Source organism: Antennarius striatus, chromosome 2 (assembly GCF_040054535.1).
Source record: "Antennarius striatus isolate MH-2024 chromosome 2, ASM4005453v1, whole genome shotgun sequence".
Classification (NCBI taxonomy): Eukaryota; Metazoa; Chordata; class Actinopteri; order Lophiiformes; family Antennariidae; genus Antennarius; species Antennarius striatus.
Window position 1 is genome coordinate 5,002,765 of NC_090777.1, and position 20,702 is coordinate 5,023,466.

General features: G+C 45.3%; 6 protein-coding genes across 6 annotated transcripts; 2 read left to right on the top strand and 4 right to left on the bottom strand.

The window, feature by feature from the left end:
• Window positions 1-333: 333 nt before the first annotated feature.
• On the top strand, window positions 334-942 carry LOC137611120 (histone H1-like). The gene has a single exon (XM_068339153.1). The coding sequence runs from the start codon at window positions 334-336 to the stop codon at window positions 940-942; it is 609 nt and encodes a 202-aa protein (XP_068195254.1).
• A 1,519-nt stretch (window positions 943-2,461) lies between these two features.
• LOC137610929 (histone H2B 1/2-like) lies at window positions 2,462-2,964 on the bottom strand. The gene has a single exon (XM_068338853.1). The coding sequence runs from the start codon at window positions 2,959-2,961 to the stop codon at window positions 2,716-2,718; it is 246 nt and encodes an 81-aa protein (XP_068194954.1). The 5' UTR covers window positions 2,962-2,964; the 3' UTR covers window positions 2,462-2,715.
• A 1,818-nt stretch (window positions 2,965-4,782) lies between these two features.
• On the bottom strand, window positions 4,783-5,220 carry LOC137587945 (histone H2A). The gene has a single exon (XM_068304641.1). It carries the CDS (start codon window positions 5,218-5,220, stop codon window positions 4,837-4,839), a length of 384 nt encoding a protein of 127 aa, XP_068160742.1. The 3' UTR covers window positions 4,783-4,836.
• A 226-nt stretch (window positions 5,221-5,446) lies between these two features.
• LOC137611876 (histone H3) lies at window positions 5,447-6,619 on the top strand. The gene has a single exon (XM_068340022.1). The coding sequence runs from the start codon at window positions 5,477-5,479 to the stop codon at window positions 5,885-5,887; it is 411 nt and encodes a 136-aa protein (XP_068196123.1). The 5' UTR covers window positions 5,447-5,476; the 3' UTR covers window positions 5,888-6,619.
• A 724-nt stretch (window positions 6,620-7,343) lies between these two features.
• On the bottom strand, window positions 7,344-7,716 carry LOC137588758 (histone H4). Its single transcript, XM_068306030.1, has one exon. The coding sequence runs from the start codon at window positions 7,703-7,705 to the stop codon at window positions 7,394-7,396; it is 312 nt and encodes a 103-aa protein (XP_068162131.1). The 5' UTR covers window positions 7,706-7,716; the 3' UTR covers window positions 7,344-7,393.
• Window positions 7,717-11,591: 3,875 nt separating this feature from the next.
• On the bottom strand, window positions 11,592-20,224 carry mfn2 (mitofusin 2). Its single transcript, XM_068343952.1, has 18 exons — window positions 20,036-20,224; window positions 18,576-18,757; window positions 18,115-18,250; window positions 17,811-17,973; window positions 17,598-17,722; window positions 17,283-17,391; window positions 17,009-17,116; window positions 16,502-16,655; window positions 16,288-16,355; window positions 16,015-16,136; window positions 15,031-15,157; window positions 14,837-14,941; window positions 14,223-14,325; window positions 13,908-14,128; window positions 13,372-13,527; window positions 13,074-13,270; window positions 12,787-12,921; window positions 11,592-12,685 (listed from the first exon to the last, which is right to left on the bottom strand). Exons 2-18 carry the CDS (start codon window positions 18,751-18,753, stop codon window positions 12,616-12,618), a joined length of 2,277 nt encoding a protein of 758 aa, XP_068200053.1. The 5' UTR covers window positions 18,754-18,757; window positions 20,036-20,224; the 3' UTR covers window positions 11,592-12,615.
• Window positions 20,225-20,702: the final 478 nt, after the last annotated feature.

Genomic DNA, 20,702 nt, shown 5'->3' on the forward strand with positions numbered 1-20,702 from the left:
CACGGCGGTGGACTCGTGAGGTGTGGAGGCTCCCTGAACTCAAGCCAGAGAGTCTCAGAGTTCTCCACGAGTTCAGGATGAAGAGGTTCTAGTCCGCGGTCCTCTCCCTTCACGGCCAGCCTTCAGGACGCGTCCCACGGGGACTTTGGAGTGTTTTATCTGTGACAGAAAACACAAGTGAGCCCACGTTCACGCCGGACAGAGGAGCCGCTGAGCTGGGCTGAGTCTCCACGGTTCTCATGGTGCGTTTAAGGACCGCCTCCAGCTCCGGATTCGACAGCAGTCGTTTCAGCGACGAGAATCGGAGTCCGGAGGAACGAAACAGAGAAAACGATGGCAGAAGAAGCTCCAGCAGCAGCCGCGGCCCCGGCCAAAGCAGCCAAGAAGAAGGCCCCCAGACCGGCTAAGTCTGGCCCCAGCGTCAGCGAGCTGATCCTGAAAGCAGTGGCCGCGTCCAAGGAGCGGAGTGGCGTGTCAGCCGCTGCCCTGAAGAAGGCTTTGTCTGCCGGCGGCTACGATGTGGACAAGAAAAAGGCGCGGGTCAACATGGCCATCAAGGCTCTGGTGGCCAAAGGGACTCTGGTCCAGACCAAGGGCACCGGGGCGTCAGGCTCCTTCAAGATGAACAAGAAAGCAGCCGAACCCAAGGCCAAGAAGCCCGTCAAGAAAGTGGCGTCTAAAGCCAAGAAGCCCGCAGCCAAGAAACCGCCAGCGGCTAAAAAGCCCAAGGCGGCGGCAGCCAAGAAGCCGGCAGCCGCTAAGAAGTCCCCCAAGAAGGCCAAGAAACCTGCAGCCGCCAAGAAAGCTGCAGCCAAGAGCCCCAAGAAGGCCACCAAGAGCCCCAAGAAAGTGGCCAAGAAGACCAAGACCCCCGCAGCCAAGAAAGCAGTCAAGAAGGTTGCTAAGCCCAAAGTCAAGAAGGCAGCAGCCAAGAAGAAGTGAGCTGTCATCATAGTGATCAACACACGTCTGACTAAAGGCTCTTTTTAGAGCCCCCATGTCCACATGAAAGAGCTTTCCTCAAAACAAACGCATGCAGCTCATCATCATCATCACATCAACTCTTCCTCTCACACCACACCACCATCACTGCTGAACAACCACATCACTACTGATGAGCTACAAACTCACTTCATTCACTAACATTACACTCATTCACCATCAGCAGCTGACCACATACTTCATAAACAACAGTCACTTTGCATAAGAATAAATAATTTATTCAAATTTATTTTGACAATATCCAACTCATTTTTACTCTTTCCTTTGCAGAAATGTGTAATTGAAATAAATCAATATGTAAAAAGTTAAATATATTTCTCACAACAAAAACACCGGGATGTTCACTGAAAGTTCATTCTCATTAATTGAATTCCTATAATGTTTTATTTCAGTTAAATCTACTGTAGAACATTTGAACGCATTCAGCTGACAAAGCATTATTAGATAGAACACACAAAAATTGTGGGCGACATGATAAAAAAATGGATCGGTTGCAGTTTTATTTTTCCCATCCTGTACAATCCATTAAATTACCCAGAATATGATCAACATTGAGAGAGAACGAAACGAAGTAAAGATTTTTTCTAAGTAATTCTTGGTCAATTCAGATCATTTTACATTATAATGCTTAATTATTTTACGTTTTAATGCGTTCTGAAAATCAACAGATCTACACAATTTTAAATCATCACTAAATCCATTCTGTTAAATAACTCCCAAATATAAAACTTCTGTGTTTAACAGTAGTTCTAACATTCTTTCAAAGACACTCAACTGTAAAATAACTATTTTTATTTAATTCAACATTTTTTAACTTGTATTCTTGATTCAAAATAGTATTTCTAACGTTTTAATAATTCAGTATCTAAAACTTTGAATGTGCTGGACTCTAAAAACAGTTAATGTTTTCATGACAGGAAGTTTTATGTGTATTTTACCAAACATCAACATGACACGTACGACTGTTTGAGAAATGCGACATGTACATACATTTTAAAAAAAATTTTTTTAATTGCTTATTTGGAAATAACAATTATTAAAAATCAACACTTTGACAAGTTAATTAATATATTTAGCTTTCAACAATGATGATCTAAAATCACTGCCAACAATTTAGTTTCATACACGCTTTTAATTTAACATGAGTTGAATAAACACCTATTCAGTTTATTATTGGACGCCACCAGGAAGCGGCGCATCGATTCTGGATGACCTCTCCCTCTCCGGTGACAGATTTTGTTTTTGTAGTAACTATTGTGTTCTCAGCCGGGTCTGTGGGTTTTACGTTGCCGACAATTTTTGTGGATATTAATTTTTGTTACTCGTTCTTCCCACTGGTGAACAATCCAGAGTCCATGTATTAACCCGTTGCGCAGAACAGACTTCAGAAAAACATTTGACATAAATTATGATTTAGTATACCGACATCCAACACAGTAGCATTTAATTTCCTATTATACATTGTTGATAGACAAGACCGTATATTAGACACCTGTTGCTACTCATGATGCACCGGATCAGCTCTCCTGAGGAGGTGGTGGCTCTTAAAAGAGCCGTTGGGCTGGGGGGTCAGCAGGAGGAGGTCTACTTGGAGCTGGTGTACTTGGTCACGGCCTTGGTGCCCTCAGACACGGCGTGCTTGGCCAGCTCCCCGGGCAGCAGGAGACGCACGGCGGTCTGGATCTCCCTGGAGGTGATGGTGGAGCGCTTGTTTTAGTGAGCCAGACGAGAGGCCTCACCGGCGATGCGTTCAAAGATGTCGTTCACAAACGAGTTCATGATGCCCATGGCCTTAGACGAGATCCCGGTGTCTGGGTGCACCTGCTTCAGCACCTTGTACACGTAGATGGCGTAGCTCTCCTTCCTGGTCCTCCTCCGCTTCTTGCCGGTCTTGCTGGCGGTCTTGCTCACGGCTTTCTTCGAGCCCTTCTTGGGCGCTGACTTCGCTGGTTCAGGCATTCTTCTTCTTTCTGATCACACAGAAATGAATCCCGACGCGCCACAGTGACTGTATTTGAACAGACTCCATTCAAAGCAGACTGTGTGGTCTCCTTCCTGTGATTGGTGGAGCTGATCACGGGGTTAGAGGGGGTCTCCGTCTCTCTTTGGGTCGGGGTCTTGATTCGTCTTTGCTGAAGCTGCAGTCTGGAGACAAACAGACCAGAAACACAATTCTAACGACAATAAAGTTCAAACAAGAACCTTTAATGAAAACACACAAACTGCTGTTATTCTCTTTTGAACTGGTTTGTATTCATGTTAGAAAAAGTGACATATCCAGTGTAATAGTTTACATAACATGGTTTTTAGAAGCCTAAAAAAAGCATTATTTTTCATTGGGTGATGTTGATAAATTAAAATGGAATACGTCTTAAATTCAGGTTCTCACTGACCCATACAGATAAAACTAAAATTATTCATTGGAACTATCTTTTATGAACAGATACCATATAAAGACACACAATCAGTGTGATATAAATCAGAATGTTATGTTGATAATGTTATGTGATGTATCTTTTAATTGTACAATAAGTGTTTGAATATGTACATTTTCACCATATTGTAGATGTATTTTACTATTTTGCTGCTTTTTATAAATCATGGCCAGGGGAATACAGATGAAAACTAGCCTTCTGGCTAATTCTGGCTTTTTTAACCATGTGTAATCATGTGTTTTATGGAAATGTATTGTCCCCTTTGAAATAAACCAAACAAAAAACAAAACCCAACTGGAGTCGTTTTAGGTTGGTTGAAGATATTCCATGTGTGTCTTTGCTGGAGGAACAGGGAGACTAATTTCTGATCTGGTTCACGCTCAGAATCATCAGAAGCTGAAGTGATGTTAACATCCTCTTAAGATTAGAGAACTTTTAAAATATGGAGCCTGTTAGTAAAAGTCAGTCAGCTTTAAAGGGTAATTTTGAAATTATAAAAATAACTTGTGAACTAAAATGTAATTTGTCAATTAAATAACAATAAAGCAGTTTTTAACTACATCATAAAGTATCTCCTCCTAAAGGTGTATTCTTTTTTAAAGTAAAGGTTAAAATTATTTTACACAAATAATAATAGAGCAGGACACACGAGTCTTGAGAATCCTTCAACCTTAGTAAAAATAATTCCACTTTAAAAAGAAGACTTTAAACCACATGAACAGGTTGTTTCCTGGTTGTTTTAATTCTATGGACAAACTTGTTTCCTTCATAACTCCCTCAATGTCTGAAAAGTTTTTATTTGACTCTAGATTTCTGAACAATTTAAATGAATAATCTGTGACTAATGTCATGAAACCTGCTTGTTTCTTTTAGAATTTCTTCAAATGTTTTTACAAACTTCTATTAGAAACAAATGAAAATAAATTGTATTCCATGATCATTTTACATTATAATCCTTATTTTACCTTTCAATTTTTTTGAAGATAGTCTTCAGTCCCTCATTGTCTGAGGAATTTTATTTGACTCCAGATTTCTAAAGTCTAAATGATTATAATCCTTTACTAGTCATGTAGCCTGCTTGTTCTAGAATTAGTCAGAGGCTTTTTACACACTTGTCAGAAAGTGTTGAAAATAAATTGTATTCGAATGAAGTGTATCAAAGCCACTGAAATGAGTGACTGAGCATCCTGTACATATTAAAGTAGTCAGTAGGGTTTCAATAATCTGATCAAATTCCAGTGGTGAAATGTTCAACCCTGAAGACTGAGCAGTTTCAGAACTTGTTTGAATTGCGTTCATGATTTTTGATGGTGAAATGTGGAGGAAAAACGTGTCTGTTTGTCAGCCTTGTGTGGCTCTGAAAAGAGCCGTTGTGTTGCAGCTTGTGGGCTCCAGCAGTTCACTTCTTGGCAGCCTTCTCGGTCTTCTTGGGCAGCAGGACGGCCTGGATGTTGGGCAGCACGCCGCCCTGAGCGATGGTCACCCCGCCCAGCAGCTTGTTGAGCTCCTCGTCGTTGCGGACAGCCAGCTGCAGGTGACGGGGGATGATCCGAGTCTTCTTGTTGTCACGGGCAGCGTTTCCAGCCAGCTCCAGGATCTCAGCGGTCAGGTACTCCAGCACAGCCGCCAGGTAGACGGGGGCGCCGGCACCGACGCGCTGCGCATAGTTCCCTTTACGCAGCAGCCGGTGAACACGGCCGACCGGGAACTGGAGCCCGGCACGAGAGGAGCGGGTCTTGGCCTTAGCTCTGGCTTTACCGCCGGTTTTACCACGTCCACTCATGTTGACTGGTTTCTCTAGAGATGCAGCTCACAGAAAATGGGACTCGGACCACCGCCACCTTCAGTTATATGGAGCAGAGCGCGCCACTCTCCCTGCCGGAAAGGGCGGAGCTGAGCTCCAGGAGGAGCCCCCCACCAACCAGTGGTCGGAGGTCCGACTCCGCCTCATCGCTGTTCAGCCGCTCGGACGCTTTAAGACCAGCGGCTCTCCTGTCTCTGCAGCATTCTTGTGTTCCTGTGGAGACAAGCCAGAAACGATGGCGAGAACCAAGCAGACCGCTCGTAAGTCTACTGGAGGCAAAGCCCCCAGAAAGCAGCTGGCCACCAAAGCAGCTCGGAAGAGCGCTCCGGCCACCGGCGGCGTGAAGAAGCCTCACCGTTACAGGCCCGGTACCGTGGCTCTGAGAGAGATCCGTCGCTACCAGAAGTCGACCGAGCTGCTGATCCGGAAGCTGCCCTTCCAGCGTCTGGTGAGAGAGATCGCTCAGGACTTCAAGACCGACCTGCGCTTCCAGAGCTCCGCTGTCATGGCTCTGCAGGAGGCCAGCGAGGCTTACCTGGTGGGCCTGTTCGAGGACACCAACCTGTGCGCCATCCACGCCAAGAGGGTGACCATCATGCCCAAAGACATCCAGCTGGCCCGCCGCATCCGCGGGGAGAGGGCTTAGACTGACGTCACAGCCCCGCTGACACCCCAACGGCTCTTTTCAGAGCCTCTTCATTCACTGATCAGAGCTTCTCCTGTGTTCAGCAGATTTAGGTTCAGTTCTTTGTTTACAAGTTCATGAAACAGAATATAGGTGTTACATTCTGGGATTGATTTGTTGAAATAATGAAGATTGCTACAGCTTTTGCGGCTGGAATCTCAAGAGCAGCATCATCACCTGTATTAATATATTCCACTGAACTAGATTATTATTTAAATACTAGGTTCCAGTGTGGAAACTTTAATAGTGTCACATTTTAGAAGTAACTTCTGGAGTCACACATGGTTCAGGCGTGGACCAAAGTCGTTCATTTGAATATTAGTTCAGTATTTAATAAGTTGACATGCGAATCTGGAATGTATCTCGGTGACAGCTCATTCTTCACATGTATGCTGCTCTGGGTTCAATGCCCACCATCTGCAGCCCTACGGGGGCACAAACCTGTCACCTGTGGGCCGGTCCCAAGCCTGGATAAATGCAGAGTTGCTGCAGGAAGGGCATCAGGCATAAAAACGTTGCCAAACAAACATGAGCATTCATCTAAATGAAATTCTTGGGAGTAATTGTAAATCATAAATTCAGTTGGAAATTGTGTAAAAGTATTGGTGTTGTGTGTGATTTTAATTCATTGAATTGTTTTTTCAACATGAGTAAAGTTTTTGAACAAGTGTACATATTGTGTTACTAACTTGTAACCCGAAGTCGCGACCCATCACTCGGCCTCCCCCAGTCATGTGTGGTTATTAATCATGTGTGATTAACTGCATGCCAGCAGGCCCCTAGTGTGTGTTGTGTTTATAGGGGCCTGTATACAGTGTTTGTGCTACTAACACATATATATGTACGTGCATGTACAACAAGGAGTGTAAAAGATTTTTCCCTGTTTGTGTGGACAATAAAGTGTGTTTAATCTTTAATACCGTATGTCATTGTGTTGAGGTTTGGGGAGAAACACACAGAATGCTTCAAATTATGAAGGCATTGATAAAAATGTTTTTGGTGTCTTAGTTTTAGATATTGTATACTTAAAAACATTGGAAAACTCTTCTGAATACAGAATAAAAACACCTGTAATTTCAGATTAGAAACTAAAACAGAGGTTCCAAACCAAGACCGGTTGGCCTGTCTCTACATTTGGCATAGTCCCCTGAGCAGTACCAGAAACGTTCTTTCCATTACGTGGTAGCCATTTATTGGACAGATGATAAAGGAAACGGCGTGGATCGGTTTCACCTGGGGGGGGTCTCACTATAACATAGTCAAACTAGTCCAGTTCTAGCGAGACTAGTTCCTGCTAGTTTGGACATAGGCAACTAGTCTGATCAGGGTCTTAGTGTAACCATGTGTTCTTAATTTTGTCAGTTGAATGCACACATTAGGTTTTGTACTAATAATTTTGACAGAACTGGACTCTTTGAACAGTGCTGGTCCTGAAAAGGACCTTTGGTTGATGACGTCACTAGCGGTCTAGCCCCCGAAGCCGTACAGGGTGCGTCCCTGCCTCTTCAGAGCATACACCACATCCATGGCGGTGACGGTCTTTCTCTTGGCGTGCTCGGTGTACGTGACGGCATCACGGATCACGTTCTCCAGGAACACCTTCAACACACCGCGGGTCTCCTCGTAGATCAGACCGGAGATCCGCTTCACTCCACCACGGCGAGCCAGGCGGCGGATAGCGGGCTTGGTGATTCCCTGGATGTTATCACGGAGAACTTTCCGGTGACGCTTGGCGCCTCCTTTCCCGAGTCCTTTTCCTCCCTTTCCTCTTCCACTCATCTTCAGATCACAAGTTCTGGACTGAATGAGGAGCTGTTGGTTCCCACAGAGTAATCTGTCTCCTCTGCGGACGTGACAGAGGACAGAGGCGGGGCTACTTCTCTCCTGACCGGAACCACAAGGTCAATAGGGTGGAGAAAATAGAGCAGTGGTCTCTTTGGAGGAACGGAAAAATATGTCCACGAATAAAACATAAATTTCTCAGGAGCTACAACACGAACATTTCTTTACATCCAGGTGGGAGTTAAATGGAATTCTGCTTCACCTAAAAATAGTGTCATAGATTCACTCCTGATGTGGACAACACCACAATGAGAGGACTGTTTACCTGTGACCTTTGTAATAAAAATCAGTAGAATTAAGAATAAAACCACTTGCCCTTTGGCCTTATCAGATGTACCAAAGAGATCGGTGATGTTAGTGGACCTGGTCAGTAAAAAGAAGACGTATGTCTCAAGTAAGCCTCGCTTGCAACAGGTGGGCCAGAGGTATGGGGATTATGACAAAAGATTATTTGCAATTTCTCTGATTTAATGCTGTAATAACATTTCATAAAAGAAAGGGTTGGGAAGAAAGGAATGGTTTCATAAAAGAGTCAAAGGAAGGAGTTGATGTTGCAGACATTGTTTCTCCGTTTGGTCCTCTGTTGCTGAATCGGGGAAATTTTTAACTCTTTGAAATTAAAACTCATATATATTTGTCTGCAGATCCTTTAAGTCAGGTAGAAGTTATTGCAGTTATTTCTGTCATAAATTAATGTTTGATCAAACCGGAAACCACTTTTAACAAGGTTCAAAGCATCGCGATAATGTTTAAGATCATTACTACAATTACCAATTCTAAGAGGCTATTAAATCATTGATAAAAGGAGAAAATTGTTCTTGATACGTCAGCTCTTTGTAATTCAGATGTTTGTGATACGTCAGCTCTGCTTTTGAGATTGTTAAGGATTAACCCAGAGACAGAACATCTGAACTATGTGTCAGGTTCAGGCAACCTAAAACATTCAAAACACACTCAAAAAGGAGAAGACAACAGTTAGACTCGCGAGGGGAAACGAACAGAGATGTGCCCAGTTACAGATGTCTATCCGCTCCCAACATCTCTCTGCCAAACCCTCTTTTTATTTGGGGCTGTCCCTATTTACATTCATTCTCTAAGGGATGGGGGACGAAAAACTGATATAATCAACACCTGGCATGATGTAAAAAATAAAGGAATACAATGGAGTAAATATGAGGTTATATGATTAAAGGGATATAAAAGAGTAGATTATATGGTTGAAGGAGTATAAAAGAGTAAATATGAGATCAATTATATACATTATTCTAACACTATGAGAAGTTGACACAGCACAGAAGTGTTCCATCACTGAAAGATTTAACGATTAACTCAAAATGAATCAACATCTGGATTTGGGAAGTCAACACAAGAGATACTTATCCACCAAAGATTTAAAGATGAACTCAAGGAGAGGTAACATCTGAAGTCTGGATGGCCTAGACATCACAAAAGAGTTTAATCTCACAAAGATTTAAAAATCAGCTTAAAGAGAATTAACATATGAATTACAAAGAGCTGTATCACAAACATCTGACTTGGTAATTGTAGTAATGACCTTAAACATTATCACGACGCTTTGAACCTTGGCAATATTGGTTTCAGGTTTGATCAAACATCTAATTTTTGAAATGATTCTAATAGGCTGCTTTAGCCAATGATATCAACACCTCCTTGTAGCCTACTGTCCAGGTTACTAAATATTTCCCAGCCGTTTACCAAGTGCACTGATCATAGAGGGGAGCTGCCATTAACAGGTGTGGCTGTTCTAGAATGTGAATAAAGGGAACCTTCTATTATAGATTGAGCAGGGTGGACACTTCAGATGGCGTTAGCAGTGTGTGGTTGGTGAGTCTCCTCATCACCAGCTTAGACAGTCCGTTGCTCTGGACTGGACCCCTTGGAGGAGAGCTGGGAGGGGTTTCCGTTCTTTTCATTCAGGCATAAAGGGAGGAAAGTTCCACAATCAAACAAAAATTAAATGTATGAGTAAATTAGTAAATGTACACATTCAGATATTCATTCATTCATTCATTCATTTCCACAACCGCTTCATCCACTGTCGTAGGGAGCTGGAACCTGTCCCAGCTGACTGAAGGCGTGAGGCGTGGGGAAACTTGCTGGATGATCAGGAGGAAGGCTGAGGACATGACCAAACCAGCGGTTGCAACGATGCGCAGCCAGGCAGGAAACTCTGGGTGCGATCTCGAAGCACTTTGTTGGAAACCTGCTAGGGCCACCTGATGTTTTCGATGGTTCGGAGAGCCCTGCTATCATCTATACTGGAAACCAGGGGGTTGTTTAAGAGCCATCATGCCAAGCCGTAGAGCAGGATGGAGAGTACGGCAGAGTTGTAAATTCGGAGCTTCGTCTGGTCTGATGCTGCCAGAGTGGCTTCCAGAGAGACTGCAGGGCTGATGCTGCCAGGAGCCTTCTGCAGAGAATCTCTGGTTTAAGGTCCCCATCGTCTGTAACTATGGACCCCAGATACACAAAGCTTACAAAAGGGTTTCTTCTGGTTGGGTTATTAGCCCTCCGTAGTATATTCAGCTGGTTGGGCTGCCACCTCACAGCGTGCCGACACGCCGAGGTCTTTGATTGTCTAGAACCTACCCGCAAGACCCAAGAGAGGAGCCGCCACATTCAGACCGAGTTAAGAAAAAGTACATGAAGAAATGCTGAAATATGTAACTGGAGCTTTTTTTTTTAATAAGATGTGTATTTATTGTGGAAGACGTGTTCAGGAGCTGCTGCTCAGATGTTTCAGGACCATGGATAGCACTGACACTGAACCACCAGTTTGTGTGTGTGTGTGTCTGTGTGTGTGTGTGTGTGTGTGTGTGTGTGTGTGTGTGTGTGTGTGTGTGTGTGTGTGTGTGTGTAACTTTCAGTGTCTAGTTCTAAGCCAGGACGTTGCCACACACCTTAACCTGAACACTAACTTCACCTTGGGGATGAACACGCCCTTATCCAAGGAGAGGGGGGTGTTCTCACAGGTGGGCTTCGGATATGTCAATCACTCTGTCAGTCACTTCTTTCATTACTTCATGACAGGCGCTGATCTGGACCCATTGCTTTTCCAGATTGTAGGAGATGGTAGGGTTAAGGAGGACCACTATGTACATGAATCCACGAGGAGGCTCCGGGGCCTCAAATAGACTGCAGGGCCCACCAAGTCAAGACGTGCAAATTGTTACCGTCCGACGATTAATTAATGTGTGATTTCTAGATAATGACATTCAAGTATTTGTAAACAGATATTCTTGACGTCTTCATTTTAGTTGAAGTTTGATCCTTTTAGGAATGAAGACACTTCCGTTTCTGTACTTGCTTTTTCTTTTTCTTTTTGGAGTGACTCAGAGCATCAGTGTGTCTCTCATCAGGGACTTTACCTCAGAAGACAAACCGGTCTCAAGTCCACATGTTGTCTTCTGAAGAAGCCACTGACGTCTGACGTCTTGAAAACTTGCTTTTCTCGTAATGAAAATCTGTTTAAAAGGAGCCATGATGCAATTTTAGTTTTAATTTCACAAAAATAAAACAACTGTTTCAAGTAAATATACTTTTTGGCAATGAAATCTTGAACTGCTAGGTTTGGAAACTATCATCGAAACTGCTGGAAGCCATCAGAGGTCACTGGAGAACCGGAAGGTCTTCGCTCAGAACGCAACAAGCGATCAGACAGCAGCTGAGAAGTCACTGGTTTAAAGTTTTACTTAAAACGCAAAGTTTAAAAAAAATCCAGAGATCACCCTAACATTAGGGTTATAAAATATTTAAATTCCACTTAAGTTCACGTGTTGAAGACAATGAGGAGTCAGATCAGTTTAGGTTTAGATGATCTGTTGCTTTTATTGTCAGAATGAAACCAGTCCACACAGTTTGATATGCTATTAGCTGTTAGCATCACTATCATTTTGTACGTACACATTAACGAACACAACATCCACTGCATGCAGACAAATGACGTCACTTTAGTGAACCAGTTTGTGGGTTATAACTGAGGGGACCCCCCCCCATCAATGACATGAGTGAATCAGAAAACAAAACTAACAAGCAGCAGCCTGATAAAGTGCGAGCTTTCCCTCTGAAGGAAGTGTTCCTGCTCTCTCCACAATTCACTGTGTAGCTTCTTTGTGTGTAGCGTCCATCTGAGGGTTACATCTGGTCCAGAGCCAAACCCACAGTGAACGCACCTTTAAAGTGTCCTACCTTTATCCAGGCCTACCGTCCTACTCCTCTACCACTCCAGAGAAACTACAGCAAGCGCATCGTTCCCCCCTTTATTAAGAGGCTGTTAGCTGATGGTTCGTTCCCGCTAGGAGCAACACATCAGTGACGTCAGTGATCGACTAACACAGTGTTGGTTTGGCCGTGCACACGCACTCAGAAGAAGACACACGTGTGGAAGAAGACACACAAATTATGAAGCGTGTCCGTCTCCCTTGTCCTCTGAAGCCGCACAGAGACATCAGGAGACATAAAGAACCTGACCTTCAGAGGAAGCGTCCTCCATTCCCCGGTGTGGACGTCTGACAGGTCTCGGTGTATATACAGAACGGGACACGAGTCTCACCTGAGGACAGACAGGGGGGAGGGGGAGGGGCGGCGACCGCTCAGGAGTCGGAATCAGATCGAAGCGATAAGAGTCAGAAACAAACGTCGCTGGTGAAGGAGTTGGGATCTGGCTTCGTCGGACCGTTTTCATGCCGTGGCTTCCATTAGTAGTTGATCCTGTTTGTAGGGTCCGCATTCCACCCCCCACCCCCTAGTGTCTCAGACACTCCAACCGACCCCCCTCCCCCATGTGGGACACTGTCCTTCGGCCGTCTCTCAGGTATCTGTCAGTATCACTTGCTGTGATGAAGGTACTGCTGCGTGAACATGTTGAGCTCGCTGTCCAGCCAGCCCGCCTTGTTCCTGGAAGAGGAACGCAGACGTTAGACACCTGTGTGTGTGTGTGTGTGTGTGTGTGTGTGTGTGTGTGTGTGTGTGTGTGTGTGTGTGTGTGTGTTTCCTACCGTAGCAGCTTGGCTTTGCTCTGCAGGCCATCCAGCTGCTCGATCTTGCTGTTCATGTCGCTGATCTCATCTTCAAGGTTCTGCCGCGTGACGTCGACCTGCTGGCAGAGCTGAGCGAACACACCCGCCAACTCCCTGATCGGCACAGGCAACACAAAAAGAGGTCAGAGCACGACACGGACAGTTGGCTGGGGGAATTCAATGGTTCCGAAGCGGGGTTCTCCAGGTTCCTGGTGAACCTGACGTGATACTGGGGTGCACTGCGGTGACGGGCGGTGTGGACTCACTGTTGGACTTGATGGCTGCAGTTGGATCCGGTGTAGCTGACGATGAGTTGCAGTTTCTCGCTGGCATAGTCCACAAACTGTCTCTTGAAGGCCCTCTCCTTAGCCCTGGTGGTCCAGGTGAGCCTCTCGTAGACGTACAGGAGGCCGTACAGACCCACGGACAGGGCGATCAGACGCCAGCCGACCGCCTTCCAGATCTGCACGTAGCAACACAGCGCCGTGTGACGGATGAGCCCGCCTCTAGATTAACTTCCACACTTCCACACTGGTGACACGCTGTGTTTGTGTGTTTCCTCACCACTCCGCCAACGACAAGGACGCCCATGGACGTGCGAGACGTAAGGGAAGCCAGACCGGTCACCATGGAAACCATGAGCTCTTCCTGGGTCACAGAACTCTGTGGGAACGGAGGCATGCTGGTGCTGACTGGGGTCAGGGCCAAAGTTCGAGGGACCTGCAGAAGGAACGGAGCTGAGCTCAGGGTCCAAACAAAACCACACAAAACTAATCCGATGCAAAAGACTGTTGACTGATTAAACAGATTAAACAGTTTAGAAAACTGATTGAAATAAGGACTAGTTTGGAGTCCCCTAAATCACTCTAAACACATCATCTGTTTAGACTGAGACAGAGAAGTCACCAGAAGCTCAGAAGGTGGCCTGAAACAGTTCCTGCCCTCCTGGCATCGAGAGCGGACGTAGCTCTGGGAGCTAAAACCATTCAGCATTGAGTGACCAGAGAAGTTCTAAAGGGGCATAAGTGTTCCCTCCAGAGCAGAAGTAACGACGGCTTCCAGAACGGGAGAGGTTCTTCAAGTTCCTGAAGCAGCTTTACCTGGTCGTTGTAACCCATCAGGGCTCGCCGGGTGTTCTTGGGTCCCAGGAAGCGGTTGACCAGCATGGTCCAACCCAGAGAGAAGTGGAAGCTGATGTCCTCCTGAAAGTCGCTGCAGAGCTTGTCGCAGGCCAGGTCGTAGCTGAGGCTGAAGCACTGGCGAGGAACCAGCTTGTCCACCTGCTCCCTGACGGCGCTAGGCAACAGAGGCTTCAGACCCTCTGGACACACGCACGGACACACAAGGCACTAATAAACTGACTGACTTTTGTATAAGCCATAAAAGTGTGTAGTGAGGAGCCTTCTAAGTGATACCTATCATGTCGGTCTGGGTGGCCTGCAGGGCGCCGGTGATGGAGGTGGAGCACCGCTCTGACATGTTCTTACCCAGACCCTCCTCGATGTGCCGGTGGAGCTCCTGAACACACAAACACAAACGATGAAGTGAACATGTGAAGACTTCTGCTAGTTCTAAGCACGAACGTCGTTTTCCGGTCGTTGGAAGTACAATGCGTTTCCATTGTAGCGGCAGCTTATGATGCAACACAGTTTGTGTATGTCAGAGCTCACCAGCGAGCGAACACGGCGTCGCTCTGAGCGAAGCATCCTGTGATCAGTCACACCGATAAAAATGTCTGGAGCGTCTGAGAAAGTCCACCGAAGGACATGAAGTGGTACAGAGCTGGCAGCCATTGGGTTAAGTTAAATCTAAAGTTTCCAGGAGGCCGATGCAAAGAAATGAGAAGTCTAGTTTGGTCTGAAGTCTTTGGAGATGTCAACTACATCACATGTGAACAATCTAGTCACCCATTGGCCAATGTGCTTTTTGTTTACAGCGTAAACAACCCGTCCAAATGAGCCAAATGTCCAAAATGGACACGAATACCACACACGAACATGACAGTGCTGCTCAAACATGGAACACTCACGTTCTTGTACACCTTGAGCACCACCGATGACGGGTGGAAGTCCAGGTGGAAATCGTCCACCAGCACATGAAGCTTCCTGATCTCCTCAGCCATGGCGTTGGACACCTGGAGGTGAGCAGAGAACAAGACTTGGAACCCGCTGCTTGTGGAAGAATGACATCACTGGCGTGTTCTGACGTCATCCTGGGGTTCACCTGTTTCTCCACCTCCTCTGTGATCTTCTTGATCTTGCACTTACAGTCCATCGTCAGCAGGTCCAGCTGTTTGTCGAGGAACTCTAGTCGGTTCTGGCGGTCCTCTTTGGTGAGAAGGCAGTAGTTCCTAACACACACACACACACACACACACAAAGAGAGAGAGAGCTGCATGATGGGAGGGATGACGACACGACCAGCTACACATGGTCCAATGTGGGGGAGGTGTCAGGTGTAAAGTACGGTAATACGTGGCTATTTTGCGCTTCAAGATGCGCGGCTTCACGACATCACAGATTTTTAGTAGGTAGTCACGTGATACCGTACACGCATGCTATTGGCTGTCAGCATCCGGAATGTGTTGTGTTCAGAGACTCACAGAACGCAACGCACTTCCGTGTATTAAAGAAACACTTTTCTTTAATACAAAAGAGCTTTAAACAGTCGATAAAGAGTTTGGGAAAAGGTAATACAGATGGAAGGTGGTTTAATATCAGTATGGGGAGGGTTCATAAATGTTTAGATTACCGTAAGTGATAAAATAGTTTGTCGCTATATCGCGGAATTTCAGTTTTTTGCGGGTGGTCCTGGAACGCATTAACGGCGAGTAACGAGGGATTACTGTAACAATGATTTATTACGTTTGTGGGAAATTAACCCAAACCCGAGGTTTTACGTTTGTGGTCGGTGACTGCTATTACGTTTGGGGCAGAGTTATTATGATTGTGGGGTTAACAGCCAGTTAACTACACGACCAAGCACGTCTCAACTGATCCTCATCCTGTATGTTAAAAACGCAGCTTTAAGAACGGAAAATTTTACATTTGTAATAATATCTCTACACATTACTACACAATAAAAGAGAACATTTACAACTTCTGTGCTGATCTTTACTAAAATGTGATCAATCTGAACGGCTGTAAAAATTTTCACACCATCCTGCTGAAAACAGGTTCATGACGGGATGGGAGGAAGTGGACTCACCTCTGCTCCTGAGCAGCCACATGGACGGAGTCCATGATGCGGCGCAGGGCTTCAGAGATCTGCTTGGCCCTCACTGTGTGCTGCTCAAACTTGGTCTTCACAGCCGACTGCGAGATACACTCCTTCACACAGATGACACACAGAGTCAAAGCTGAGTACACCCCTTTGTCATTGTTGGAAAGCAGAACAAGTTTGAGCATAGCTGAGCACAAACACTAGAAGCTGTTAGCGTCTATCTCTTCTGGAGGTTTTTAAATTATTCTTCTATCTCACCTCAAAACGCCTCTCGAAGTTCTGGAACTCAAACATTCTGGCCTGGAAGCCTTCTGCCAGAGCTCCACCTGTAAGGGAGAACAACGTGAGCCTGGAGATACCCCCCCACCCCCCCACGTTCCAGCTCCATCTGGGATCGGCTGCAAGTGCCTTGCGCAGATCCACACGCTGGCTACCAGAATGACACGAGTGTTGCTGACGTTGGTCGTCTCACCCGCTTCAGGCATCCCTTGAGCCTTCTGGACCCGAGCCTGGAGAACCTCTTTGGCAGAGACAAAGAAGATGCGGTCGCTGGCCTGGGCCCGATCGACCACGCCCAGCTCCTCCACCAGGAAGTTGGTGCATCGGTCCATGTGCTGCCTGCGGACCTGAGCCGGCAACAACACACTGGATTGAGTGTATGAACTCCAGCAAGGTGCAAATACACACACACACCCCCTCATACAACGACAATTTGAAGATTTTTAACGCAAATGTATTTAGTACTTTAATGTCTTCATCAACCTGTGACTGAACGTCAGACAACAGGAAGCTGGACTCCGTTTGTAACAGTGTGGATAAAAACACCAGATGGTGAACCGTAAATACCAGTCTGAGATCCTCCCTTCACAAAGAAAACTGCTTCCTGTTTTATTATTACCACATTATTCATGAAATATCAAATATGAGACGAATGTTCTAGTTGCTACTTTTACACCGGTAGGCTGAAGCTACGACTCACCTCATCCATGTATTCAGGCTCTGAAGCCGAGGCGTCCCAGCGGTTGTTGAGGATGAAGATGTTGGGACTGGACAGCCGCTCATTGACCTTGTGGAAGAAGGATTTTTCCTGTCCAATAACAAACAGCATCATTCATGACAGGCGTCAGCGGAACTCAGAACACAACCAGAATCAGAGCAGGACATTTTCTAACTTCTCTACAGCAGCGCTGCTGACAAGTCTATCTGGTTTACAGCAGGGGGTTCATGGACACTTCATCTTTCCCCCGTCTCACCGTCTGCATCAGAGTGGACTCCGAGTTGGCCACCAGAACAAACACATCGGCATCCAGACAGAACTTGTCGATCCAGATGTCCAGTTCTGTGGTAACGTCAATCCCTGGGCTGGAGGGGGGGAGCAAAGTTCAATAAGTTCAATACAGTCATACAATCAAAGAGAAACTCCACCACTTTTGCCCTGGTTGCCCTGGTGAGAAAATGTTTAACAAGTGTGCGGAAATGTTCTGCCTCACGTTTTCTGTTTTAGGAGTCAATCATTTGGGGTCAAACAGGTTATGTCTTCTATGACAAAGAGATCGCGCGGTTCTGACCTGTCCAACAACACCAGATCGTCCCTGAGCAGAGCACACTTGGCTTTAGGCCACATGACGCAGACCAGACTGCCAGCATCCAGATCTTCATCCTGGTGGAGAGCGTGGGCCAGCTGGTTCACCGTCTGCAAACACAGTGAAGAGCAGCGCTGGACGATGGAGGCTTCGTGACCAGCGGAGCCGTGACAACGTACCACAGGGAACTCTGCTGACCTTTATGTTCTTCCTCTCCTCAGAACCCTCGGTGAGGAGGAAGGCCTCGCTGCCATCAGTGCCCTCCACCCTCAGGAAGCAGTTGGTCGTATGCCCTATTCCAGACGGCAGGACCTTATCACACAACATGGCATTGATCACTGAGCTCTTCCCATTACTCGTCCTGAAAAACACACATCATTATTCTTTTTATCTTTTCGTTTCTTTTATCCTTTTCATCCTGGAGAGAATGAAGATCAATGAGATTAAAAGAAAAAAAAATTCCAAAACATGAAAGGGAGCAGTAAAAAAGGATGTGACTTACCTCCCAAAGAAAACCACCTTCATGTGTCTGCGGGCCAACACCTCTCCAATCCCTGCCACCTTCGCCAGGTAACCCCGGACCTCCTGGACCTGCTCCTCAGTGGTGACGGGATCCAGCTCTTCATTCTTGTACGTCTCTGACAGGAGAAAGGTATCAGACAGACATCAGGTTTCACCTCTACAATGCTAAACTACGTCACACTACAGACTCATGAACCTTGGCTAAGTTCAGCTGAGTGCTTTTTGCTTAATGCTATCAGAGCTGGTTATCTTTATGACTCATACATTATACATTATGGTGAAAGACCATATATTGTGTAACTGAAGACAAACAGAAAGCTATTCATGCCATATTAGTCATTTCTCCCTTGCGTTCTTCTTGCAATACAAGTGAAAACTTGGTTCATCCACTACGGCGGCTTTGATGAGGGTTTACAGGGACGAAGGTCTACTGGAAAATACCTTCCAGAAAGGCAGCGCTCTCCTTGATGTAGGCCCCCAGCTGTTCAAAGATCCCATTGATTTTCTTCTTTGCTGTGACAAAATGCTTCAGCGGCGATGCATTCACTTCCGCCATGAGTCTCTTATCCTTCTTGCCGTGGACTGCGTTGGAGTTGGGACGTGGGAAAACCAGAGACATGGCACTGCACAGAGCACAAAGCAAAAACACAAGCTAAATATCCTCTAGCACTCTTATGGATGAACTGAAACATGTCTCAATGATGAAAACGGGGAATGCTGTCAGCATCTGGGTTGATACTGAATTTCCCTCGGGATCAATAAAGTATCTATACCTATCTAAAGCTCATGAGCTCGTACATTAACATACAATCACCTATTTTGATTGTTTGTGGAGAAATAAATGATCTAGTGACAACTGTCATCTATGAAATTCCAGTGGACCAAAGAACATCTTGATTTGTATAACGGACGCGGAGACGGACAGCCGGATGGAACGCATCAGATGTCTCTATGAAACACATGGAGCCCACTTCCTGCTAAAATCAAACAAAACTAAATGTTTTTTAAAAATGTGCACTTTAAAATGCAAACTGATGATAACAAATTCATGCACAAATCCAAAATTTACCTGTTAAAAAAAAAAAGCATAACTTAATGCTACGACACAATGCATCATAAATAAATACAGAATATCTTGAGAACAGATTTCCTACAAATACAATAAAAAAATCATTTTGACATAGCCTTTCTACTGTAATTGAAAGCAAACAAAACCTCTACAAATACAAAAAAAAAAGCTTCATATTAATAGATTGAATAACCACACTGAGTGACAATCTAACAATCACCTACAACTTACAGACAGTGTCGATATTCCATGTTTAAAGGCTGATTCCACTGTTTTTTGTTTTGTTTTGTTTTCTCCCTCACATTGAACTTGGATTTACAGGATGAACTTTTAATCCACTGACAAGACTTTCTACTACAGCATTGAAACGACGAACGGGACAATCAGAGACAGGAGTCCGGTTTGTGGAGGCTTTGAACGGATTACATCAACCGTCTGCAGCTCCGGGACCTTTCATGCAGCCTGAAGGGAACATCTGAACACGTTTACTGTTACTGTTTCCTGTCCCCTCGGTGTGACGTCACACAGGAACACACCTGATGTATTCAGTGTTACATGATTAACATTAGCGTTAGCTAGCCTGTCCTACTACCAACCCGTTTAATAAACAGCTCCTCACGTACAGGAGTAAAATACGTCATTTATTTGTTCGTCTGTTAATAACGTCATCCCGCTTTAAAGCACTTTCTCCTGACCGGGTTGACATTGACTTGAAACTCTTACAGCACCGCTGAACGAACATTAGCCTAGCCGTGGTCCCTGATTAGCATCGTTAGCTGCTACACTGCAGCTACCGAGCACCGGACCCGGCTGTTCAGGTTCGGTCACTCACCGCGGATGGGACTCGATCCTTCACAGATAACCCTCTGACATCCTGGCCCTTCGGCTTTTGAAATGTCCTCAAGCTAATTAGCTATCGACCTTACTACGTGACCAAACGTTAGCAATCCGCGTTAGCTAACAAGAGTCGCCCAAACATGGACGAAAATATCGCGGGAAGATAAGTTGACACCACCCCGGGCCTCACGGGAGGAGGAGTCACTACGTCACACTGGTGACGCAACATCAAGGTTGTTAGAGCGGAAGCGCATGTCACGTGGACATGATGTCACGTGGACATCCCGAACCTTTCAGCGCCACATTGTCATGTAAGACAATAATTTCACAATATTTTACTGTCTGCAGACATCAACAGACAATAAACTACCTTTTTTTCATAAATTGATAATCAACATCTCTGTAAACTGAATACTTGTAAGAAATAATTATATTAAAAACTCAATTGAAGTGACTGCACTGATGAGGTTTATTTTGAAATTTAGCGACTTACAATAAGGGCTTTCAGCATAGGAGAAATACCTATCATTTCCAATAAAAGGGTGAACAAGTCAATCAAACAATAATAATTACAATAATGAGAATTACTGCTTGGGGGCTGCTGATTTAGGGATAATGGAAGACAATGACACCTGAAGTGTGTTCCAGATGTCCGCAGTTTG